Raw genomic sequence first — 27935 nt, 5'->3', positions numbered from 1 at the left:
GTGGTATAGGCTTTAAGAGCAATGACAGCTCAAAAAATAGGAGAGAGCATTGTAGGGAAGGAAAAACTACGGGCTGTTTAATTAGGGATGTGAGTCTGAAATTTAGATGAGTCTTAATTTAGATGAGGCGTTATTAAAAGAGGGAAGGTATCAAGGGTATGAAGAACATACTTGAGGAAATTCTCAAAGACACATTTTAATATAGAGAATGCAATACACTCAGGAAATAATCATCTGACCATTAATTTTAATAAATACTACTTTTAGTAGACTGTTATGCAGTAAAATGGGAGAATAGTGGTCGTAGACTGTTAATAAGGATTAAAGTAAGTGATCAATTAAGTGACAATAATTATTAATAATCATATGAAATAATTGATTATTAATAATTATTGTCACTTAATTGATCACTTACTTTAATTCTTCCTAATAGTCTATCACCACTATTCTCCCATTTTACTGATGACGAACTTGAAACACAGAGATTAAGTAATTTAACACGTATAGATTGGCGGAACTACAAATATAATGCTGATTGTATTTTCAATAGCCACACCAGTGTTTCCCAACATTTTTTACAATAGGCAGAACATGATAACATTTGTGAGTCAACCAGGGTGAATGGACAACACACCCAAGTCCTCAAAACTGCCCTCTAAGCTGACAGGAATCAAGATCTTGGCACAGCAATAACTTATTTGTGGCAAAACCCACAGCTTATTAGCTGTTAAACTCTGTACCATGCTACTGTGGTTGTATGTCAGAGATTCGTGGAAAATATGCCTGAATAGGTAAGGTAAACTCAAATTGTACAAGCTCATATGAAAAGAAGGTGAAGCAATTTGGGTTTATATGATTGGTGATAGAGTTCTTGAAGAGTGGCAGTGTATTAAGAGGATCTAAATAACTGCATATCTTAAGAATGATTTCCTGATGGAAGGAACACAGTCTTAAAGACACTTTGTGTATCTGTTGACAATTCAAAGCCACTAGAGAAATTGCTGTGGGGATGAAAAGGAAGAAGATATGAAAGACACTGAGGTGTCTGATTTTCTTTTCATATAGCAAGAACCAAGAAAATGTGTGTGAATGAAATAACTATTGAGTGAAAGAGTTTAATAATTCCAGCGTTGCATAACACTATGGCCCTCACAAAGATTTTTTTTTTTTAGTGATGAGTTTAAAAAAAAAAACTGATGAAGAAAAAAACATGATTCTACCAGTGCCAGGAAACCTTGGCAAAGGATGGGGACAGGGAGTACTAAAGACCATTTTAAGATATGTAAGACCAAAAAAAAAAACCCTACTTTTCTTAAAACTCAAACATTAAGGCAAAAGATATGAAGCATACACACACACACACACACACACAACAAAATCTGAAATTTAATTTGCTGCATAGCATTATGTGGTCTGCTATTTACAGATAGCTAGAAATTATGTAAAAGTAAGAGTTTATTCAGTCATAAATGGTGAAAGTCTCAACATATGCTGACTGGATTGCAAGCAGACTGGTAAAATACTAAAATGCCAGTAAAATCTGTGAATTCAGCTTGTATGTAGCTGTCACTAGGGGACAGATACCAATGTGGATCACCAATAATTTTATAGAATCATTCAATTCCCAAGCCCCAACTTCCCATCAGGTAAAAATGTACCAAAATTATGAATATTTTGCAACGCAATTTTATTACATTATTGAAATCAGCTTCTCTACACAATTATTCTGCTGGAAAAGCGTGTTTATGTTTTCATTACTATGTTTCCATTTATAATTCAGCGATTGTGATTTGTGTGACGTATATCAATTTAGGAATTATTTAATTCTTTCTTTGATGGCACTATCACATTATTTTTTATTTCTAGTAGATATTTGAAGTTGATATTTAGCTTTTAAATTCATTTAGATCAATCTCAACATGGTTTGAAAAGACTCTTGAGGTCCAACTTAAGCCAGATAATTTGGAAAAATTTCAAAATGCTAAAAATATGTAAAAATAAATCATGTGAAATGGGAATGAAAAATGAACCAAGTTTTTGATTTTCCCTATGGGAAATAACCTTAATTTTATGAGAAAATGATATTGTTAGTGGTGCTTCAGGTAGTAGTTTTAGCAGACATTTTTAAAAAGTCCTTTTTATGTTTATATCCTTTTGAGACATAAGAAGCTGGACGATAGTAAACTGGTCAGGTCACTTTGAACTCAGTAATCAGTAAGGTCTTTGTTTAAAGCAGTTTATGAATAAATTACTTTTTCAATGTCAATGAAAAAATCAGAGCTGCAAAATCCTTTTGGTACCCATAGAGCATTTGACACAATCTTTTTTTAGTGATGAATTTATCTGACAGCATTACCTGAAGTTTTTTTTTTTTTTTTCAAATAAGAAATTTTGTTCATGGAAGCAACAGGAATTAATGCCAGGCCAGGTGGGGTTTTCATTTTTATTGTGTGTTTCTCTGTGTACCTTTACTTCAGTTTTATTGTTAATTGCAGAGGTTAGAGTGATTTATTTTGTAAAATTTGTTTTTATTATTGTCAATAATATTCATACATTGTCTTTAACTCAGAATCACGTGTGTACTTTAAGGCAGAGAGAGATCTATGAACATTTTCTGAAAGGGTCAGATTGTAAATATTGAATTGAATCATTTACCAGATAGTAAATGTTTTAGTTTCTGCAGCCAGATGGTCTCTGCAGCAACTACTCAACTCTGCTGTTACTCTGCAAACACAGCTCTAAACAATACATAAACCAGTGGGTGAGACGGTGTTCCCATAAGACTTTATTGATTAAAAATATTCAGTGGACAGAATTGGGTCATAGTTTACTGACCCCCGGTTGAAGAGATTTTCTTTTTGTGGAGGCAGGAGGTGGATGTCCAAGGAGTTAAGAAATATCAAACTCTTATTGTCTATAATTCATTAGATTTTAGTGGCTCCAAAAATAAATATCACAACTTAATTAGGTGTTAGAGAAGCCTCTATTTACTTTTACTGGCTGCTTTTGTAATAAGTCATATTTTGTTGACTGAATTCAATTCTATTCAATTTACATCTACTGAGCATCTATGCTATGACACTAAACTGGCAACAAGCATGATACAAAGTGTAACAAGTCCAGTTTCTGAGGCCTAGGTTTGGAGAGAAGCTATTTCAGGTTTTTATATTAAAAATAGGCACTCAGATAATTTTTAATTTTCCCTTAACTTATTGGCCTTTCATATGTGGTGCTACACCCAATGTGGCTGCTTCCTAAGTCAGTTCAGGGGGAAGGGAACATTAGTATTGACCTTCCCTGTGTTCTCATCCCAGCACTTCCACCCCGGGACTTTAGATGGCAGTGTTCCTTTTTGCTCACTTTATTTTTACTTAAGAAATTCATTCAAAATCCTGGTGTAGTCTGTCATACTGTTTTACTTTGAGGTCTCTGGGAATGTTGGGTTTCAGTTCCTGTATCTTTCTACACTATCTGAGTGAGCAGCCATTTCATTTCCCCTGGGGAGAGAGCTGACATATCTGTATCTATATATACTTTATACACTTTAAAGGAAAGAACAGTAGCAGTGATTCATACATTCCTCCAGCCTGCCATTGTGACTCAGCTCAAAAAAAGTAATTATGTCGATTTTTTTAAAAAGTTTAAATGTTACATTGCACATTTATGTTGCATTTTGTAAAATTTTGTTTTAGATTCAGGGGCTTCCTGTGAAGGTTTGTTACATGGGTGTATTGCATGCTGCTGAGGTTTGGGCTTCTAAAGTTCCCGTCACCTAAGTAGTGAACAAAGGACTTCATAGGTAGTTTTTCAAACTTTACTTCCCACCACCCTCCCCCGCTTTAACAATCTCCGGTGTTTATTGTTTCCATCTTTGTGTCCCTCTCTACACAATATTTAGCTCCTACTTATAAGTGAGAATATGCAGTATTTGTTTTTCTGCTTCTGTGTTAATTCACTTAGGATAAGGGCCTCCAGCTGTATCCATGTTGCTGCAAGAGACATGATTTCATTCTTTTTATGGCTGCATAGTATTCCATGGTGTAAATGTGCCACATTTTCTTTATGCAATCCACCACTGCTGGGCATCTGGATTGATTCTGTGTCTTTGCCATGGTGAATAGTGCTGCAGTAAACATATGAGTGTATATGTTTAACAGATTTAAAGCAACAGTTCTAATGAAATTTATTAGCAATGTCTAACTGCTGGTTACATCATTCAGATTATTAAAGGGCTGAGATTTGAATTTACCAGCTAAAGTTATGGGAGACTTGTCTCATCCAAAGAGAAAAATAAATTACTTTTTAAAATCTGAATATGAGATAAAATGATTTCAGACCGCAAATCTGTGAAACTAGAATTCATAGTAGTTCAGAAACTAATTCAACTCAATTCATTGGTAGATGTATTTATTAGCATTTTTAAACAACAGGATTTTCTGTACTCAAATTTTATGTGACCAGTGATTTTTGTGATTTTTTTAGACAATGATGATTATTGACAGTTTAGACCATTTGTTGTAACCAAATAGGTGTGCATCTTCCTAAGAACATATCTGTAATATTTTCAAGCTAAGACTTCTTGTATTAACTTTATTCCTTCATTATACTTTAAAATTTTTGAGAATTTGTCCACATTGGTAAGATACCATATTTCATAAATTATATGCCATGGTCTGATATTATCAAAGTAACACAATAAAGTTTACCAAATGATAATATTCCTTAGAATACTTAAAACTCATAACTTTTATATATGAAAGCCCATAGATAGTATCCTATTAAATAGATTAAATTGGGGACATAGCATGATAGTGGTGCTATTAAAATTGACTTCCAGGTATGAACGAAATGACAGTGCATTGTTGATGTGCTGGTGTGTAATGCACAACTTATTACATGATTTGAGTCCAGCAATGGCCATAAAAGTAAAAGTCAATTAATATAGATTGAGTATTCTCTTTCCAAAATGGTTGATGCTAGAAGTGTTTCCAATTTCAATTTTGGGAGGATTTTGGAATATTTGCACATACATAATGAGATATTTTGGGTAGGACTAGAAGTGTGTTGGATTGGGGATTTTTTTTTTTTTTGATTTGGCAATATTTGCACATATATAATGAGACGTCCTGGAGATTCAACCCAAGTCTAAACACAGAATTCATTTATGTTTCATATATGCTTTGTACACATAGCCTGAAGGTCATTTTACTTTTCCCTTCGAGGTAGTGAATAAACCTTGGATTGTGCACCTATGTTTTGACTAAATGGAATTTTCTACTCACAGCATTATGTTGGTGCTCAAAAAGTTTTAGATTTTGGAGCATTTCAGATTGAGGATTTTCAGGTTAGGAATGCTCAGTCTGTATTGATCATAGATTTGGTTCTAGCATCAAAGTTGGAGTAAAATGTCCATGTGTTCTAAATCTTAGGTTGCTGTTTATAAGAGCGCTAGTATAAGCAAGGGCAGAAATAACAGGCGAGAAATGTTCTCTGGGAGATCTCATACTGGCTGCTGTGTCTTTCTGCAGAATCTGTCACTGCGAAGGGGATGAAGAGAGCCCCCTCATCACACCCTGTCGCTGCACTGGGACACTGCGCTTTGTCCACCAGTCCTGCCTCCACCAGTGGATAAAGAGCTCAGATACACGCTGCTGTGAGCTCTGCAAGTATGACTTCATAATGGAGACCAAGCTCAAACCCCTCCGGAAGGTACAGTATCCATAGGAATTGGTTTGGGAGGGCCCATTTGCAAAGTAGACTTGTTTTAGAAATCGATTTCCTTTGCCAATAAGATTCTCCTAATATGCTAATATCCATTAAGGGTATGTGTCTTGTGTTGAGCTCAGTGCACAAAATTCATCCAAGTGTTTGCAGATAATCCTTCCTTTCTTCTATGTTTTATATTCTAGAGCTTCTGGTTGATATATTACTTTCAATGCTTTTTTAAAAGTCAGTGTGTGCACGTAATAGATATATATATGTATATGCATGCAAAATGCATTTGTAATTCAATGTAATTGAATTGATGAGAACTATGATAGCATTGTGCTTACGGAAGCCAGTTCCTAAGAAGGTTACATGATACATTGCCTTAAAAAACATCAACTCATCAAATTTCTTACAAGTTATTTGTTAGGTAATAGAAGAGAATTATTTCTTCTATAAAGTGTGTACTATTTATGTTTGCTTTTATTTGGGAATTGGTTTAATGGCTCATGTGTAATTAGAGTAGGTAGAAATAAAAAGTACTATTTTCCATATTGTGCATCAGGCTGTAAGAGAGAGGTAAGTATATTTTGTATCTATAATGTTTGTCTTCAAATTCCTCATTTATGTTATATTTTTCTGAAGAAGAAAGGTAAGACTGTGAGTCAAATACAAAGTTAGTGTCTCACTCAAAGCCACCGAAGAACAGCTTGTAAACAATACAAACAAGGACAATGAACTTATATGATTCATGTTTGATAGCTGGACTTCTGGATTTTAGCATGTAACTTATTTATCTTTTTGCCTAACTGTAGCCTTACATATATGGCTGCCTCAGTTTCCAAGGGAGAGTATGAAGACCACAGTTTAAATAATGAATCGTCCCAGAGTTGCTTTTTTTATTTAAATTGAATGCAAAGCAAAAGTTATAGGACATTGCCTGGAAAGAAACACAAAGAGTTCCAGAATGAGCAGAGTTGAAATGCAAATAAGAATATTCTAGCACATATCTGATTGCTGGCTAACCATTGTAATTCTTCATTAATTCTGTAAATTGTGTAGAGAGAGAATCACATTCCTTGCTTTTGTGGTAGCCTCAATTTTTAAAATCTGCAAATGGTTTATAGCTATCAAAAATAATGCATAAAACTTCTTCAGGATATGCGTGGTCTTTTTTTAACAATGAGGTAACCTGAGTGCTGCAGGGTAACCCTGTTTTCCTGGGGCCCAGAGGTGTCAATGCCAGAAACAGAAATGGACCCTGATTCCTTGTCCTTTGCTTCACCCGCTGGACAGATGCTGAGCACTGTCTGCAGTAGTTAAATGGCATATTGTACTCCACGATTTTCTAAATGTTTTTTCTTAGTCCTCAGGGAACTACAAATTATTTCATTGAATCTATATATTTCTTCATTTTTTTCTCATGCTAAATTTACATAAAATTTTCATTTCATTTCAACTTTGTCAAATACAGTATTTTAATTTGAGGGCCACAATCTAGGATAATAACATATTCTAATTTTCTCTTCTTTACCGTATCTATCACCACTACTCATTTTTGTTTAATTGAGAAGTCTTTTTATTCCACCTCCAGCTTTTGTAGTATCTAGTATACCCTGTCAATACAACTTTCATCCTTTGTTAATATTCCATTCTCAATAATTTACAACTCTCTTAGGAAATCTTATTTTTTTCCTCAACAAACACACTTATAAACCAGAGAAAGGCAGCAAATATGTCTATCTTTTAAAATATTCATGATAATGGACCAGGCATGGTGACTTACTCCTGGAATCTCAGCACTTTGGGAGGCTGAGGCAGGAGTATCCCTTGAGCCCAGGAGTTTGAGACCAACCTGGGCAACAAAGTGAAATCTTGTCTCTACAAAAAAGTTAAAAAAAAAAAAAAATTAACCTGGCATGGTAGCACACACCTGTAGTTCCAGCTACTCAAGAGGCTGAGGAAGGAGGATCCCTTGAGCCTAGGATTTCAAGGTTCCGGTGAGCTTTGATTGCACCACTGCAGTCAAGCCTGAGTGACGGAGCCACACTTTGTCTCCAAAAAAAAAAAAAAAAAAAAAAAAATTCATGATAATGAATGTGTCACAGCAACCTAGTGGGCACCTATGTACCTATACTATCTGTTGATTAATATCCTAGTTTCTTCTAAAAAATATCTTCTTTGATTAATTTGAATAAATTCTTTTATTGATTATTAATATATCAATATATTAAGCATTGATGAAGGACAGCATTTCAACATTCTTTATTTTTAATAGCACTTATATATGTATAGGGGTGTTAGAATCTGATCCAGAGGTTGCTTCCCCAGCACCCACAGATGTGTTTTATTTGAGCCATTGGGCTTAAAATTATAATTTTAGTTACCAACATTTAAACATGTAATTATTTAATGTGCAACTCCATACATGTGAATTTGTTTGAAAAATCACAGTATCTGGCTTTACTGGAACCACATTCCCATATGACAACAACCAATGGAGCCAAGTGGTGTCTAGCCACTTTAAAAAGGGACTTGCTTTCAAATTCGTCACAGATCTCAGCCTTCCCTCTCTTTCTGATCGTGAGACCTTGTGCCATCTCCACTCATCTGTGTACCTCTGTGGCACTTGTGTAGGGATCTGAATCTTCAACTTCTTTTCTAACACATGAGTCCTAGGCATGAGGAACATGCATTCAATTCCTCCCTCCATGATGCATAGGCTTTAAAAACCTAAGGAAAGTATTCCAACGTCTCACTTTCTCCTTTAAAAATATGAGGCACTGGAATAATACTTAAGAGGCAGTAATCATAATGATGACCTTCTCAGTCATCAACCTGAGTCATCACATTCTGAGGTGACACAAACTATACAGATATGAGGCACTTTAAAACTGTTCTAGTTGGGCTATTTTGATGGCACTAAGATTCATCAACAGTTTTTTTTTTTTTTTTGGAGTTTCTAAACAGTTATAGAGAATACTAGGTATAACATTTGGTTAGAATATATTTGAAGTACATCCAATTAATTGCCTTCAACTTGGTAATTCTATTACAGTTTATAACATTCTAAAGAACAACCCACATGAAACAATTAATTTAATTAACGATGTTGAATTTCTGCCATTAGCCAATGCAGGCAGGAGATTCTGTTTAGATGAAATGACTTCTTAAAGTAGAAAGGTACAATTCTGCATAGAAAGGTGCAAATCTTCATAGACAAACCTTGGGGCTTAATGGTTAGTTTCTAAAGATATCAGCAAAATGTTATCTCATTAACTGCAACTCTTACTCCACCAAAATCTAGTTAGTAAATTCATCAAGGTATCTTAATGTTTCCAGAAGACAATCTTTAAAGTGAAAATAAAATCAAGTGCTTATCCAAGGAAAAGCAATTTTCATCATCTTTAAGTCAGTAGCCCAGCTACCTTTGTAACACTCAATAAAAGTCTCATTAATCTGCTAAGTTATCCAGGGTCAGAAACAATTCTGAGGGCACAGAAAAGTCAAAATGTCACACATGAAGAAAGCATAGTGACTACTCAGTGCAATTGGAAATGCACTCAAGATCAACTAGGAAGCATAAACTAGTTTCCTATTCTGAAGCTGAAGAATTGCATGGAGTTCAGATTTGAGTTACTCCTGACTGGGCGAAACCAACTGTTAAATATGAAACCAAGTTTATGAGGATAGCAAATACTACTGACAACTATCTATCTCCCCTAATATATTTTCTCTGTAATTTTCCATACAGAAACTATTTGACAAATGTACAATACAGGATATGTAACTCCATGCATCTTTTTGTCCCTTGCCTCATTTGTACAAATAAAATAAGATAATGAATAAATTATCTTTGCTTTAGTAATGCTTATCTTGAGCCATATGCACTAACCATTTTTGTAGATCAAAAATAGTGAAAATTGGAAAGTTCATAAAATATAAGTTCTGTGTGAATTAACTGTGTCAAATTAAAAAAGAGTAGTCATCTTGGTATTTCTACTTTTCCACTACAATTATTTACAGTGCTGTAGTTGACATGCCTATTTTTAAAAATGAAGAACTGTCTTTAACAAACACTGTTAATTCCTTCCTTGCCTTAATTTGATGTAGCATTCATCTTTCAAAAGAGCCAAGTGCTGGTGCAAGTTACCATAGCAGGTTAACTGCCCCAAATTTGTTGTTGATTGTTTGATGATCCAGATGTCTTATCATTAATAGCCTTAAAATTGAACAGGAAAAGGGATAAGGCCAGATTCCTAGCTGGAATCTTCCTGCACCCTTTGAATGATGTTGCCTAATGACAAAAATAAATTCAAAATGCATAATTTTCTTACCATTAAGGGGAATTTGCTATTTCACTGACATGACCACCACATACTGAATTCCTTCTATGGGCCAAATATTTAGCATATATCATTTAACTAATTCAATTTTCATTACAATCCCATTTTATGTAGACATATCAAGACCCTTTTGCAGAGGAGAAAAATAAAATATCACATCAAACTCACTCAATATCACACAACTCAAAGCTCCCTGATTCTAAAGCATGTGCTCATTGCACTGTGCCACTCTACCGCCAAATAGCTGAGACATTCTCTCTTTAAACATCAAAACTTTAATTCTTACTTAAATCATTCCTGATGGAAATCTTTTAAAACAAATCATTCTAAAACAAAAATTTTTCTGAACTCTTCTTTCTTAAACAATATTTTACCCAATATATTTTCCTAATACCTCAAGTATATCATTATATGCACACCAATTATTTTTCAGGCTGAAAACATTAACAACTTCTATATCTTGAAATACATATAAGGCTGTTTATCTTCATTCTGCTTTCTACATCCTACTATGTTTTAAAAGCCTTTCTATCTGGGTTTGTTGTTTCTCTTTGTTCTCTGTTCTCAGAGCATCAGCTGTCATTTCTGTTTCTCCAATAGTCCTTATTCAACATTTAATGTAGCTACTCCTTTTCTGTTTTAAACAACATCAACACCAAAAGAGTAAGGGCTTATAAAAATGTGTCTACAGGGCCAGGTACGGTGGCTCACACCTGTAATCCCAGCACTTTGGGAGGCCGAGGCGGGCAGATCACGAGATCAGGAGATCGAGACCAGCCTGGCCACCATGGTGAAACCCCATCTCTACTAAAAATACAAAAAATTACCTGGGTGTGGTGGTGAGTGCCTGTAATCCCAGCTACTTCGGAGGCTGAGGCAGGAAAATCGGTTGAACCTGGGAGGTGGAGGTTGCAGTGAGCCAAGATCACGCCATTGCACTGCTGGGCGACAGAGCAAGACTCTGTCTCAAATAAATAAATAAATAAATAACAAATAGGGATCTACAAAAGACAATTCTGGATGAACTTCTGTTCTTTTGATCATTGGCAAGAGTTTTAGTGCACATGGACATTCTGAAATCATTCTATGGTTCTTTGAGTTCTCTTTGGCATTCTTTTTAATTAATTCTCAATTTTACTTAAAGTACTTGGGATTACATGACAAGAAAGCCCTCGGCAATGAAGTTTTGATGTCGTCAGGCTATTTCCCTATCATAGGAACCCAATTCTGTGGAGTAGATTTGCTATTCCATTTATTCACAAATTTATAAGACTGAAAGCAATGAAAATTTCTCCCATAGTATAGCTCAAACAAAGCTTTCCTACAATGCTTGCAAAAAAATTCATACTCACAATTCACAATGCATATTCATTTCCGTTCTATTATTATGTGAAGCCTAAGGGAAGTCTAAGTGACTGAGAACACTCTAGGAAAACGATTTTGTTTTCAAACTTAAATTCTTCAAATGAGCCAGATGAGTTTTTCACAACAAATTTCTCATTGTCCAGTGGTGGCACTGTCTACAGTCAAATGCCCTTTACTTTCTCACTGCTTCATTCATTAAACCACAATGAGATACCATCTCACACCAGTTAGAATGGCAATCATTAAAAAGTCAGGAAACAACAGGTGCTAGAGAGGATGTGGAGAAATAGGAACACTTTTACACTGTTGGTGGGACTGTAAACTAGTTCAACCATTGTGGAAGTCAGTGTGGTGATTCCTCAGGGATCTAGAACTAGAAATACCATTTGACCCAGCCATCCCATTACTGGGTATATACCCAAAGGACTATAAATCATGCTGCTATAAAGACACATGGCACACGTATGTTTATTGCGGCACTATTCACAATAGCAAAGACTTGGAACCAACCCAAATGTCCAACAGTGATAGACTGGATTAAGAAAATGTGGCAAATATGACCATAAAAAATGATGAGTTCATGTCCTTTGTAGGGACATGGATGAAATTGGAAATCATCATTCTCAGTAAACTATCGCAAGGACAAAAAACCAAACACTGCATGTTCTCACTCATAGGTGGGAATTGAACAATGAGAACACATGGACACAGGAAGGGGAACATCACACTCTGGGAACTGTTGTGGGGTGGGGGGAGGGGGGAGGGATAGCATTAGGAGATATACCTAATGCTAAATGACAAGTTAATGGGTGCAGCACGCCAGCATGGCACATGTATACATATGTAACTAACCTGCACATTGTGCACATGTACCCTAAAACTTAAAGTATAATAATAATAATTTTAAAAAAAGGAGGAGTCTAGTATGCTACTTAGCTGTTTGCTATGGGAAAAGACAAAATAAGTAGACTACAAAATAACAAAAAATTATTAAAAGAAAAATATTTCAACTTGATTGCAGCATTAATCTTTTTTACTAATTTTTTTGTCTTTGTTTTGTTTTTATTTGTTTTATTTCCTAAACTCTTAGAAGTGCAATTCTTGCTCTTAGAAGTACAATTGATATTTCAACTAAAATAATATTCCAGTGTGAATAGATTACAGTGCCAACATGTATCAAATAATTATGAGATGAAAAATATAAGTGTCTCCTGATTTATTCTAATAGAACTTGGGATTTATCACATGGATTTTATCTTTTGCCTTTAAATAAAATACTAGTAGGTCAATTAGTCTTTTGAAATTTCAAAGAAATTCACCTGAGATTGGTATTATAGAGTAGCTTGTTCAGATAGAAATATTCTTCTCTGGGCAGGAAAAGAACTTATTCTTTTGGGAAGCATCCATCCATAAACATAGTTCTCCCTCTAGTCAGAGTTCAGTTCATATCACCAGCAAACTATGTTCTGAATGATTGTTCTGAGAGACTTCCAATCATGCCCAGTTTATTAATTCTCTCAACTTACTGTAGTATCTTCCATACACCAGTCATGTTCAGTAGTGAACCAGATAGAATAAAACCCTACCCTCGGGGAGCATATAGTCTACTGCAGAAGGATGGAACAAGATGAAAGAATTTTCTGTAACTGCAGAGGAAATGGTACAGGCAATTCAAAGAGAGAGCTGGACACCATCGTGTGCTTGGTCTTTGTAAGAGAATTCATATCTAAAGGTATGCAAAACAAAAATAAAGCCGAAAACTTTATAAACACATAGAAAAATTAATGTTTCTCTCTTTTGTTCTCCATGCTTCACAAAACCAAGGCTAATCAAAAAGCGTTATTTAGCAGTTAAATATCCAGGACACTACTGGGGAGAGAATTGGGAATACGGAGCAGGATTTGATACAGGCTGTCACAAAGTAGCTTTAAATAAACAACTGCTGAATAATAATTGTTGGCTGGATAGATTAAATAGAACTTTTTTTTAGTACTTCCTTATTGGTGGATTGATACACTACTTTAATTCCGTTAATTCTGTTTCTTTCTTTGAAAACTATTGCTGGGAAAACATAACCTCACTTGCTTAGTAAGAATGTCACCTTGTGTTACTATTACAGATATAAAAGGAAATACTTAACTGCGAAAGGATACAGATCCACTCCTGAGAAAATCCATTTTTTATTTTAACAAGAACTAAGAATACACAAGAACTAAGCATACACAAAATGGAGCTTCTTTTATTCTGGTTTTTGAAACATAAACTATGTTTAAAATGATGGAGTCAATATTCCAGTGATCTATATGGAAAGTATAAAAAACATCAAGTTAGAGTGTGCAGAAGTCAGAAGCATACACACACACACACACTTACAACTAAAGATTTCCCCAAAGCATCATCTTATGATTGAGTTTTAAATTAATTTCATATTTAAATTTTTATTAAGTTAAATATATTTCTCAGCCGTGGGGATGTTTTTCTTAATTTAAGGAAGTTCAAAATGCAATTGAAAGCTATATGAATAACCAAGCAGAAGAAAGAATTTCAGAGCTTGAATACTGGTCTTTTGAACTCACCCAGTTAGACGAAAATAAAGAAAAAAAAATGTGTAAAAGTGAACAAAGTGTTCATGAAATATAAAATTATGTAAGGCAACCAAACCTACAAATTAGTGGCATTCCTGAGAGAGAAGGAGGGATGTAAACAACCTAGAAAACATAATTTAGGAAATAATTCAAGAAAATTCCCCTAATCTTGCTAGAGAGGTAGACATCCAGATACAAGAAATTCAGAGAACACCTGCAAGATACTATACAAAATGAATATCACCAAGGCATGTAGTGACCAGACTGTCCAAAGTCAACATGAAATTAAAAATCTTAAAGGCAGCTAGAGAAAAAGGTCAGATTACATACAAAAGATAACTCCATTAGGCTAACAATGGACTTCTCAGAAGGAATCCTACAGGCCAGGGGATATCAGAGGCCCATTTTCAGCATTCTTAAAGAAAAGAAATTTCAATCAAGAAGTTTGTAAACTTCACAAGCAAAGGACAAATAAAATATTTTCCAAACAAGCAAGCACTAAGGGAATTTGTTACCACTAGACCAGTCTTATAAGTGATCCTTAAGGGAGTTCTAAACATGGAAACAAAAGAACAATACCTAATACCACAAAGCCACACCTAAGTACATAGTCCTGCAAAGCAGCCCTATAAAACAGACCCTACAAAGCAACCACACAATAGAAACTACAAAGCAACCAGCTAACCATCTCATGATAGGATCAAAACCTCACAAATCAACATTAACCTTGAATGTAAATGGTCTAAATGACCCCACTTAAAAGGCAAGTTGTATTTTAAAAAAAGGAAAAAAGAAAACACACTCATTTGTCTGCTTTCTTCAACAGACCCATCTCACATGTAACGACATACATAGGCTCAAAATAAATGGCTGGAAAATTATCTACCATGCAAATGGAAAACAGAAAAGATGATGGGTCACTATTTTTTCATCAGATAAAACAGACTTTATACCAATAGTTAAAAAAAAAAAAACAGTAAAAATGGACAAAGAAGGATATTACATAATAATAAAGAGTTCAATTCAACAAGATTTCACCATCCTAAATATATACGTTCCCAACATCGAAGCACCCAGATTCATAAAAAAAGTACTTGTAGATCTAAGAAAAGGCTTAGTCACACAATAATAGTGTGTGGCTATGTCAGTGGGCAACACCCCACTGACAACATTAGACAGATAATTGAGGCAGAAAATTAACAAATTCTGGACTTACATTTGACACTTGACCAATTGAACCAAATAGACATCTACAGAGCACTCTATCCATCAACCACAGAATACACATTTCTTCTCATATGCACACAGAACATACTCTAAGATCAACTACATGCTGAGCCATAAAGCAGAAGTCTCAATAAACTCAAAAAAAATCTAAATCATACCAACTGTACTCCTGAACCGTGGTGAAATAAAAATAGAAATCTGTATCAAGAAGATTTCTCAAAACCAAACAATTACATGGAAATTAAACAACTTAATCCCAAATGACTTTTGAGTAAACAATTACATTAAGGCAGAAATCAAAAGTTCTTTGAAATAAATGAAAACAGAGACACAACATATCTTAATCTCTGGGATGCAGCAAAGGCAGTGTTAAAAGGAAAGTTTATAGTGTTAAACACCTACATCAAAAAATTAGGAAGATCTCAAATTAACAATCTAACATCAGACCTACAGAAACTAGAAAAACAAGAACAAACTAACCTGAAAGCTAGAAGAAGAAAAAAAATAACTAAAATTAGAGCAGAACTAAATGAAATTAAGAACCAAAAAAAGCATACAAAAAATCAATGCAACCAAAAGTTTGTTCTTTGAAAAGATAAACAAGATCAATAGGCCACTAACTAGATTAACAAGGGAAAAGAGAGATCCAAATAAGCACAATCAGAAACAACAAAGGTGACACTACAACCGATCTCCCAGAAATATAAAAGATGTCCGAAGACTATTATGAACACCTCTGTGCACACAAACTAGAAAATCTAGAGGTAAAAGACAAATTTCTGGAAACATGCAATCTCCAAAGATTGAATCAGAAAGAAATGGAAACCCTGAACAGATCAATATCAAGTTCTGAAATTGAATCAGTAATAAAAAAATAAAAATAAGTTTTAAAAGCCCCAAACCAGATGGATTTACAGCCAAATTATACCAGCTATACAAAGAAGAGCTGGTCCCAACTCTACTGAAAATATCCCCAAAAATCGAGGAGGGACTCCTCTCCAACTCATTCTATGAAGCCAGCATCACTCTGATAAAAACCCTGGCCAAGACACAACAAAAAAGAAAACTACAGCCCAGCATCCCTGATGAACATAGATGCAAAAAATCCTCAAAAAAATTAGCAAACTAAATGCAACAGCATATCAAAAACCTAATTCACTATGATCAAGTAGACTTCATTCCTGGGATGCAAGGTTGGTTCAACACACACAAATCAGTAAATTTGATTCACCACATAGACAAAGTTAAAAACAAAAACCATATGATCATCTCAATAGATGCAGAAAAAGCTTTCAATGAAGTCCAGCATTCCTTCATGATAAAAACCCTCAACAAACTAGTCTTAAAAGGGACATATCTCAAAATAATAAGTGCCATCTACATCTAAAGAGCCCTACAAACCCACAGTCAACATCATACTTAATGGACAAAAGCTGGACGCAGTCTGATTGAGAACTGGAGCAAGAAAAGGATGCTTACTCTCACCACTCCTATTCAACATAGTACTGGAAGTGCTAGTCACAGCAATCAGGCAAGATAAAGAAATAAAAAGCATCCAAATAGGAAAGGAAGAAGTCAAACTATCTCTCTTTGCTGACAAAATAATTCTAGACCTAGAAAACTCTAATGACTCTCAAAAGGCCTCCTGAAACTGATAAACAACTTCAGTGAAGTGTCAGGATACAAAATCAGTGTAGCAAAATAAGTAACATTTCTAATTTCTCAAGTCTTAACATGAAATATAGGAAGAAATTTTCTCTAAATTCTTGGTTTAATTTTTTGAAATGTAAGGTGGTGGAAATCAACATGGCTTTTTTGAAGATAATATTTTAGATCAAACCAAATTCCTATTGGATTGATAAGTATGTGAGAAATAAGAAATACTTTGATACAATCTGTCTGGATTGATGGTGCCTAGCTCCTTTGTACCTGCATCAACATGCAAGTGTGAGATTATCAACATTAAAATAAGACAGATAGCTGAAAGATTTCACGCCAAAAGAGAATTGATCTCTCCCAAGTCAGCCTCCTTCTGACCTCCTATTTTTCTCTGAATGGCACCATCAGGTGGCTTCGCTTCTGTTGTTTCCCACATGAACACACCACTCATAGCCTAATTATTCCAATGTTGTTATCTTTCACATGAGTATTTATTTCAAACTAGACAGCCACAGATAGAGGAGAACTGTGAAATACATAGCATGAGAGATTATAAAATATGTGGGAAATGTAGGGCAGGAGGTAGACAGATGCTGAGTAATGCATACCCAGTATTTTTTCCTCATTCTTGATGGTGAAGAAGTCAGTGATGGGCTAGCTTTGTTATTCTGACAGAGGTCCCTCCACATGGAAACACGAAACAAAGTAAAAACAGGTTTACCTAGAACACAACAGTGCTTCTACTATAAGGAATTCCCTCCCGAGGACTTTGTACTCCCTTCCCATGGCACAAAGACCCCTACACTTAGAGAATGATAAGTATTTTTAAATCATCTTTTAACTAAAATATAAGGAGCATAGCTTAATAAAAAGAAGAAATAATTTCAACACTAAAGGAAAGAGTACTTCTGACTAGGAGTCCAGAAGGTTGGGTTTTAATTCTGGTTCTGCACTTAACCACTTTGAGTCTTGTCTCAGTTTCTTCATCTGTAAAACAAGGAGACTGGTAGGATATCTTTAAAGTTTCTTCCAACTTAAAATCCTGTGATTTTGTGAAAAGCAAGTGAAGAATCAACTTATTTAAAAAAAAAAAAAAGGAAGAAAGAAAGAGACCTAACATTCAAATGCATTTTAAACGTTCAGAAGAATTTTTAAAAGATATAAAGAAAATCCTTCATATCTACAGTAGCTTAAGTGATGCAGGATAGTATGCTGAATAAGAAGGGGAGTCCAAGACCTAAGTGATAAAGGAACAGCCTGTGTCTTAATCTTTCTCATTACCCTTCAAAGCAAACCATGGTGAGAAAAGCAAGAAGGACTCTCTATATATTTTTTTAAATTTAAAAAGTAGGATGAAAATAGTCAAGTTAGAACAGGGAAGAAAAGAGGAGAGAGAAAACAAAAATGTTTGAGGGCAGTTAGCATTTAGGAAGCATCCTGAAAAGTGACTGGAAGCCAGATTTAAGTACATTCGCTACACTTTCTTTTTTCCTTATAAGTTGTTGGCAAGTGAGTAAAGGCTAAAATGAAGCAAAAGCAAGTGACAGCAAAGCTCTTCTGCAGCCCTGAGGCATACATGAAAGACTTTTGACACTAAGAAAAGAGGCTGGATGGGCTGAAAGCCATTTTCAACTTGGCACAGTGAAAAAACAAACAAAAAAAAACCCAGTGTAGATTTAAAGTCTGAGCAAATCAGTTTAGTTAACCTAAGAAATATAACTCTATTTTCTTAAAGGCTAGGTTTTCTGTAAATGTTAGTTCAATACAAAAACTGATATTTTGAAGGAGTATTTTTATCATTAAACAAAGTTAACAAATTTTGGAGCTAGATCCTTTTCTGCATCTAGGAAATGAATTATTTCCCAAAAGATTGCTGAGAAGAGAGGACTCTGTTCATATAGAAGACCACACAACAGGCAGCTAGGTCTGAAAGACCACACTGAGAGGGCTCCAGTAACATCCACTTATGATTCATCATTTTTACCTTCATTCAGTAAACAAATATTTACTGAGCACCTGCCGTGTGGCCAGTCATTGTACCTGGCCTAAGATTTTAGTAGTGGACAAGACCAGAATCTTCTGACCTCAGAGAATTTACATTCTGGCAGGACAGAGATGGAGGGAGGGAGTTGGAAAATGCGTTAGTCAAAATAATTTGAAACAGACTTGAAAGTGTTATGGGGAATAATTCTAGTAATTCCAGACAGGTCCAATTCCAACTATTAAAGTATGACTCAAGGGAAATTTGTGGGAATTTTTAGCCGAATAAATCTTCAATTTCAAAGCTGTCTCTCTGTTCCATTAGGGGAACAATTTAATGAAGAAAATTAAGATAAAAAGGTTGTTGACTGTAGGGAACCAGGGCTAGAAAGATACATAAAGGTTACCCTGTCCAAATTGGATGAGGAAAATTACTAACAGTATCTGTAGAGATCTGCTTAGTCCACAGACAATTTACTTTATATCAGAAACCAGATAGGTAATAAAAATGAATGAAGAGATCTGGTTTTATGATGAAAAATAGCAGATAACAGTACTGAGGGATTGGTAAGGAGTGGTGAGGTCTGTGGCATCCTGAAATAGATGTGCCTCCTCTCAAGGGGGATGTCCCTACTAAGTTCTAGTTGATTGTTGCCAAAACTATTTTGCAAATGAAGTGAAAATCCCAGATTTAATCTCTTACCATTTTTAAAATAATAGTAACTAATTCAAATTCAAAAACTCTTCAGGCAAAACAAAAGAGGTCTGAAGGCTAGATTCAGTCCCCAGGCCAAGAATGTATAATCTCTGTGAGGTAGAAATGTTCGTATAATTCTGCAAATATTTTCCCAATGGGATACAGTAAAATACAGTGGAAAGAATCTAGATTTAGTGTGTGGAAGAAGTGGATTCACCCTCCCCACCATGTAGTTGTTTGGTGGCTTTGGGTGAGTCCAGTAACCTAAGACAGTTTTATTTCAAGAAAGGGAAAGGAGGTAGAAGGTTGACAATAATACCTAGTTTTTCAACTTTTGGGGGTTCTGTTGAATAAAATGATGTCAGTAAAAGTATTTTGTAGAGTCCTAGAAAATAACGATATTATTGTCTCTCCCATCCCTCCGTCATCAACACTGTAGCAGATTTATTGTTTTGTTCTTACCGAATCAGTATTTACCATTGAATCCACTTTAAGGCCAACAAGAGGGTAGTGTGCACATTTTTAAAGAGCTGACTATTTCTCACTATTTCTCAGGCACTAGATGATTGTGGGGGTTCAATGCATTGATTAATTTGCATATCAGTCATTCAGAATGTATGGCCATCCAGATAAGGCTTATGCTGGCTGAAGTTTACAATCTAGATTATCTGTAAAGAACTTGCTGAGCAAATTAATAAAGTAAGCACGATTAAGACAGAAAAACAGTTATACCAAAACCTCTTCAGGAGTTCATTTTAAAAAGTTAATAAAAACAAGTAGCCTTGTCTGACATATTTGAACAATATTTATCTTATGCTTATTTTCTAAAGAGTTGTACTAATTGTTCCAGGCATTCATTTGCATAAGAGTACCTGATAGAGTAATAAATCATTGTACAGATGCATTAAAATATTTACCTTAAAGACTTCTCTTACAAAGTAATCCAATAGCCTATAATTTTAATCTACTGCATTTGACCAGTGTAATGATTAAGATCTTGAGCTCTAGAGTCAGCGGCTAGGGTGTGGGTTCTTAAAAGCAGTCAATGTAGCTTTATAACCTTGGATAAGCCATTGCATTTCTCCATGCCTCCATTTCCTCATGCATAAATGGGGATAATAAGAGTATGTACCCCCTTAGATGGTTCGTAGGAGAGCTGAATAAGATAACGCATGTAAACCACTTAGTATCGTATCTGGAACCTGATGAGAATAAACATTAACTATTAGTATGTTTACACTATAAGTTAATTTCAGCTTTTTAGCATTTTGATGGTTCTAGAATTTTTGTTCAAAGTGTCTTTGAGATTACAACTGGTTTTCAAAGCTGTTTAATCCCCTCCCACTTCAACATATAACCTTATTTAGAATTCAAAAATACAAAAAACTAAAAGGATACAGAGTAGACAGAGACATTACAGCATGGCTATCGTGACCCAGCTGATTGAACTGTAGCATTCCCAAACAATCTCATGTCAGCAAAACCAAGCTGTGCACATTGAAGCCATCCAGTTTTTACCCTGGAACAGCTTAGAGTGTTGAAATGTGTGTTCCAAAAGACCGTGTACACAGATTGCTATGCAGCATCAACCCTCCACCTTGATGATCCAGTGATTACTATTTGGTTCAAGAACCGTGAAATGGAAGAAGCAGAAGTGAAAAACTCAGCAGTGGCTGACACCAGGAGCACCAAAGCATACCATTTCAGTGAAGGAGGAGAAACCTACTTGGCCCCAACTGCTACAGACACTGTCTTTTGAGTGCTGGAATTTAGATGCCTGATGCACCTGATTCACCTTAGTTTTCTGGCACTGAGCAACCTTGAACAACTGTGGCTTCTGTTTGGAGTTCATTGTGGGATTCTTAGCCTCAGGCCCAACAGATATGTCTAGGAGCCTCTGGTCCTCCTTGGACCACTGCTCTCTGTCACAGCCACAGACCAATTTGTGCAACTGTATGCCTTCAATGTGGAAGATGATCCCAGCAGCCTAGATAAATATTCCTTTCCGAAGGTACACTGGCCAAAAAGGGCTGGCTGGCACTGATCTTCAGTATGACTTCAGCCCAGCCACTCAGCTCTGAAGAAGGTGTGTGCTCCAAAGATTCATTGTCATAAAGATATTTCATTGTCATAAAGGTATTTCCAGACACCTTTAATAGGTAGGCTTGAGTCTTTTGAAAAAGACTAAGCTCAAGAATTTATTTCTGTAAGAAAAATAATCTCCTGGTTTCCACATAGCCTACATCTTCAGTCTTCCCTAGAGTGTCTCCTCATCCAAATTTCTGAATCAAAGGCACTTATCAAGTGACTTTGGAGAAATAGTAGAAACTAAGATCCCAGCTTAAGTTGATTTCAATGAAACACTCCAACCAAATTTAACCAAATTTGGTTAAAATAAAAAACCAAGAATTATTATTAGTTTTGACTGCATGGATCCCTTGAAAGGGTCTCAGGGTCCCCAGATGACACTTTCAAAAGCACTGCTCTAGATTAACAGTTAATTTATTTAATGAATGCCTATTTTATATAGTTATAATGCCTTATATTGATATGTCCAATGTAGCCATACACTTAATATTGGGACATTATGGGAAATGCGAGTGAGAAATGGTATGGCTAAGCATTAAGTCTTCAACAATAATGAGATCAATAGATAAACTGTAATATTAATGAGCCGTCAGTAGCAATAGAAGACCATTATATAAAAAGATGGAGGTAAATATCAGGAGGATTATTTAACGTATTTGAAAGTGATTATCTTGAGATAATGGGAAAGAAGCGTGCAGAGGAATAGAGCAAGAGATTGTCATACAGTGAAATTCTATGTGGTTGTTAAAATGATACTTTTCCTCTAGGTATATGGCATACATCTCAAAAAATAAAAATTAAAAAAAAGAATCAAGTCTTGTGTACTAGTCCGTTTACATGCTTGCTGATAAAGACATACCTGAGACTGAGCAATTTACAAAAGAAAGAGGTTTAATGCACTCACAGTTCTACATGACTGGGGAGGTCTGACAATCATTGTGTAAGGTGAAAAGCACATCTCACATGGCGGCAGACAAGAGAAGAGAACTTGTGCAAGGAAACTCCCCTTTATAAAACCATTAGATCTCATGAGACTTATTCACTATCACGAGAATAGCACAGGAAATACCCACCCCCATGATTCAATTAACTCCCCCTGGGTCCCTCCCAAAACATGAGGGAATTATGGGAGCTACAATTCAAGATGAGATTTGGGTGAGGACACAGGCAAACCATATCATCTTGGTTCAGTAGGCATAAGGTGGGGCACGAGATTCTGTATTTCTACCATGTTCCCAGTGATGCCAGTGCAGGACTGTGTTTTGTGTAGCATTGACTCACGGAGAGAATGATTACTAACACATTTTTCAATCATTCTGAAAATATCAAAAAGAAAGCCTCAGTTAGGTGCTAGATGTCATTGGCATAAAGATGGGTTCTTTTTTTTTAATATAGAATTACTCTGCCACACTTCATTTCTTACTGCCCTATTATTTATTTGTGGAAGAGATTTTATTCTTCACTGAATATGCTGTGGCTAGAATTTTTTGTTATTGTACTTTAAGTTCTGGGATACACGTGCAGAAAATACAGCTTTGTTACATGCGTATACATGTGCCATGCTGGTTTGCTGCACCCATCGAGGTGGGTTCTATTTTCTTAGATTAAATTCCTGGTTCATGTGGTCCCTAAGAGTGTTTGCACGCAAGGTGTGTTGGTGAACCTATTAACTTATAAGGTAAAAGAACGTAGTAAAGCACAAATTATGGCTTTATACTTGTGTGGATTTTCTGCATTCTTATATTGATTTAATGAGAAATTCTAATACTTAGGACTGAATCAGAAGCTGTCCATGATTCTTTCTTTGGCAAATTTCCCAAACAAGCTCATTTTTCTGCCTGGTATATAGTCAGTGAACCATTGTTGATGCTATGTGTGTTCACTTGTCACTTCTAAAGGTACTTCTAGCAAACAAGGCTTTCATTCATCCACTGGTACCCTTTAAACTATTTATAGGCTTAGAGTGATGGTTTGTGCTTCCACCAGACATAAAGCCTGATGAGTAACACTGGCCTTTACTGTAGATGGTGGGTCGATCTGTTAGGCATCCTATCACCCAGGAGAAAGAAAATAAATGCCAGTTGGAACAAAGACTCTCTTTGTTCTTAGCTTTCATAGTCAACACCACAGTCTGTTAGGTTACCTTGGCCCTGCACAGGTCGGAGCCATCATCGTGTGCAGATTCATACTATCTGAACCCACGGGACTTTGCCCTAGTGCTTCTCAACTTTGTTGTTACAGAGGCAGTTCCTTTGCTCCTAATATGTGTCCTTCCAGTCCCAATTCACTTCCACAATCTTCAAGCCAGGAAAGACAAAAGCAAAGGGCAGCCCAGACACACAGTATGTCGCCTGCACTGGGGACCACCTCTGATAATATCCAATGGGTCGCAGCATTTGACAGTGTTGAAAATGAAACTCACTGCAGTTTAAGCCAAAGAAAAGCATTGTTCTGATTACCTTAAAAGAATCCTTTATAAAAGAAAAATCTAAGCTCTCATTCAAAATCGCTTTATGGTGATTTTTAGAAGCAGAGTATCAAAATTGTGAACTTTGAACAGTGCCACAAAGGGATGCTTGCTGGGGGAAGGAAACAAGCATGTTCAATAATGTAGGTTTTCAATAACAGGCTTTGTCTTTGAGGCTTAATACTTTATAGATAAATCTTTCCTCAGCCCCGCCGGGATAATTGGACTACAGGGCACATATGTTAACAGGTTTTGTTTTCTATTTAACTAATAACTAGCTTTGTTGTGGTAATCCTTATTTATGCTCATTATTTAAGAATATGCAATAGGAGCAGTGATAATCCCCAGAGAGAAGCTTTGTGGAGACTGCTGGGGAAATCAACAGAATCGGGGTAAGATTTTTCTTAGCAGGATAGACTTTCGGAGAACATGTAAGAACTCCTGGAATCCTTCTGGGGGTGAAGCGGTTTAGAGGAGAGGAGAGCAGACTTTTGAGTGAAACCCACTTTACTCCTGCTCTCCTGACTGTCTTGCCCACCTAGATTTTTTCATCTTTTCTAACAAGGTTCATGATAAAAAGTGAGAACTAATATTTCATAGGTCAGATAACACTGCCTTGCTGCGGGATTCGTTTTCCTTTAACCTAATTTGGTAGATTGTTTGCAATCTTGACATAACAGAAGAAGGTCCTGTATTGCCATGGATTTCTTGATGCAACTAACCCACGTTGTCAAGGCAACCCACCTCACTGATTTCTCCTGTCTAGAAAACCATTTCCACTGTTGCAAACCTTAAGTCACAATCATCTTTTAAAACACACAAGGTCAAATATGTCTCCTGTATGCACAAACCTGTTACTTTTTTATAAGACATCATGTCATTACACTGAAAGAATTTGGCATGAGGGATGTGTATATTAAAGCATTAAAGTTAAAAGAACCCCATAGCATTTATGGCCTGCCTCTGCATTCACAGGAGATTCAGGGCTGTTTACTACAGGCAGTTATATTTTTTGAAGCTGAATTCACAATGTTGGCATAGTTTGACAAATTTCTATGTAAATTGATTGCAATCAACAGCTTTCTCATGGTTTGAGGAATTAAATCACTGAAAAGACGAAGTATTTTCTGAGCTTAATATCACCCACTTGTATATTTTTCTTCTTTTTAAGAGTCGAGGCCCAGTTTTGGGAGTTCTTTCCATGGAAGTGGGGTCACTTCAAAATTCTGTGAGACTCTATGACAGTATCACACTTGAATTCAGAAACTGACATCATGAAAAAAAAAAAAAAAGTGTTTCCCCAGAGATCTGTGCTGCTGAGTGGTTGATTTAAAGGAAAATCCCAATGACAGGATAGTAACAAACATCTGACTCTTTTTTGCTGGCTCACTATTAGCAAGAAAACTGGGCTTCCTTAAGATCCTTATTGAAGTTTGAAGACTGAAAGAGCTTTTTAAAACCTAATCCTGGCAATGCACCTCACAGGCTACATTTAACTTACATGGTAATTTGAAGTAATTCTTAGTCACTCACTCAATGGTCTAGGTTTTCAGATAGTTTTTAAAATATTTACAAGACTCTTTTTTCTCTTAAGTTTTTGTTCAGAAACTGATTACATAAAAGGTAGCCATGTTTCATTTCATGATTCCTAAAGATTTGAGAACATAAGTATGAGGCCTTAAAGTTTCTATATGGGTCTTAATGGTTCAGAGCATTTTCATGCTGCACATTTATTAGATAAAACATACCTCAGCTCCTTTCAGCTGCTATTCTTATTTCAATAAATCAAAGAATTTTATCCATATAAAATAGTACGAATTATCATATCCATTATTGAGGAATTGGCATTATTTTCTTTCCATTATTGTGATTTGACAGATCAGGCATTCAAATGTCAGTCAGTCAACAAAGGCTTTTAGGTTGCCGAGCTCAGCCCTTTCTTGTTATACCCTCTAAAAATTACTAGCACTCCATCACAACGCACAAAAGATTTGAGCCTGTTTATAGAAATATGTACCAAACAGTAAGGCGAATGGTTAAGGAGGTTATGGTAAAAGAGAGTGAAGTGAACTCATAAGGCAAACATAAGGACAATGTGTACTCCAGGTCCTGTATGTAGTTAGGTGGGAAGATCATTTGCTTCTAAAACCTTTCACAGCCAAAGCAAAAACAGAAGCTTGGTCAATTAAATGATTTATAGTATATCCATAGAAATGTTTTGGCAAATACAGAGGATATCAGGTCACTTAGAGCCTAGGGAAATTTGCCTTCTGGGTTATGATTAAGTAAATTCGATAAAGGCACAGATTTACCATGACAACTGTATTCTAAGATCCACTATGTTAATGATTACAATATTCGGCCAGAATTCACACATTGCTTGATAGTGCCAAGCATTGTGGTATGTGCATTGTTACATACGTAGCCCCATTTAATCCTGCCGAGAAACATGAAATCGGTATTCTTATCATAGTGTCACAAATGAGAAAACTGAGGCTTAGACAGATTAAATAAGTCTTCTGAGGTCTCAGTTTTCACCTGTTGGAGCTGAATTAGTTTCAAATCAATGTGATGTCCAAGTCTATGGTTGTAAGCATGATCCTGTGCTGCCACTGTGGTTCAGGGTAGGGAGGGATCATTTCTGCCTGGGTGTGTTAGAAAATGCTTCCCAGGGGAGGAGGTAGTTGAAACTGGTTTTGAATGGTGTCTAGATGTTTCCCAGTGAGATACAGAGAGTTGAAGCAGTCCTAGGAAAGAAAATAGTACATTGAAACACACAGAGGATAAACCATTCAGAAATTCAAAATAGCTGGCTTTGCCAGAGGGAAGGATGACCACAGGCAAGTTTCTTAGCCACCCCTTTCTTATCTAAATAGAGGTAATAATAGGGTGTCCACCACAGGAGGGTTGTGAGAATTAAGTTAATAATATAAAACCATTAATATTAATATTAAGGTACATAATATTCAAGGTTAAATAGAAAGCAAGTGTCAGATTATATAGGATGCTTTGCTAAAGAATTTCAGCTTTATCCAGAAGGAAATGGAAAGACAGTTACAGGTATTAGATAAGGAATTAATATATTTGTAGTTTTCAAACATCACTCCACAGCAATGTGTGGAGAATGAAGTGTCCAGGTGAGTGAGCCAGGCACAACATTCAAGCTAGAAAAGGAGATGGACTCAATTAAGTAGCAGCTGAGAAGACAGAGTAAAAGCACTTGGCAGGGTTTAGTTCCTGAGCTAAAGTTTAGTTACTGCCAGGGCCGAAGACGAAGGATGCGCTGGAGAAAAGTGGTTCATGATACTCAGCTTTCTGACCTGAGTGATGGGGTGAACAGTTTAATTGTTAACTGGGGAAGAACATAGAAACGTGTAAATCTGGGGAAATAACATAAAAAGTCCCGTCAGGACACATGGGTTTGGGATGACTGTGAGCCAACCAGATGAGTGGTAAATCTGAGAAAGGTTGAGTCTGGACTGATAGAAGTGTGAGAAAAGAAGTCATCAGGATGTCTCTGGAAGCCTCAGGCTCAGAGGAGTCAGCAAGAGAGGGACAAGAAAGAGTGGGAGAGTGTGATGAGACTGGGGATGAAGGTGAAGGCCTGGGAACTGAGGGGCAGGGGCAAGTAGAGAAGAGGAGCAAAAGAGAATGAGAAGCAGCAGCCATCAGAGAGGTGCAAAGGACCAGTAGAGACTAACACTCTTGAATCAAAATCTAAAACACACGGGAATAGTCAATAGTATCAGGTGCTGCAGACGGGACTGAGAGTAAATATACATTTAGGATGTCATTGGTAATTTTGGCAAGAGCAG

The 27935-nt window shown here is 36.0% G+C and overlaps 1 protein-coding gene across 6 annotated transcripts in view; it reads left to right on the top strand.

Annotated features, from left to right (window-relative positions):
• MARCHF1 (membrane associated ring-CH-type finger 1) overlaps positions 1 to 27935 on the top strand; it is an 844416-nt gene that overhangs the window by 782738 nt on the left and 33743 nt on the right. For all 6 annotated transcript variants that reach the window (XM_063664256.1, XM_054485048.2, XM_063664258.1 and 3 more), the window contains one exon: positions 5529 to 5709. In XM_063664256.1, the coding sequence (XP_063520326.1) occupies positions 5529 to 5709 (181 nt within the window). The remainder of the gene's footprint in view (positions 1 to 5528; positions 5710 to 27935) is intronic.

This window comes from Pongo pygmaeus, chromosome 3 (genome assembly GCF_028885625.2).
Source record: "Pongo pygmaeus isolate AG05252 chromosome 3, NHGRI_mPonPyg2-v2.0_pri, whole genome shotgun sequence".
Lineage (NCBI taxonomy): Eukaryota > Metazoa > Chordata > Mammalia > Primates > Hominidae > Pongo > Pongo pygmaeus.
Note: the sequence above shows the minus strand (reverse complement) of the source record. Positions and strands in the feature narration are given on the sequence as shown.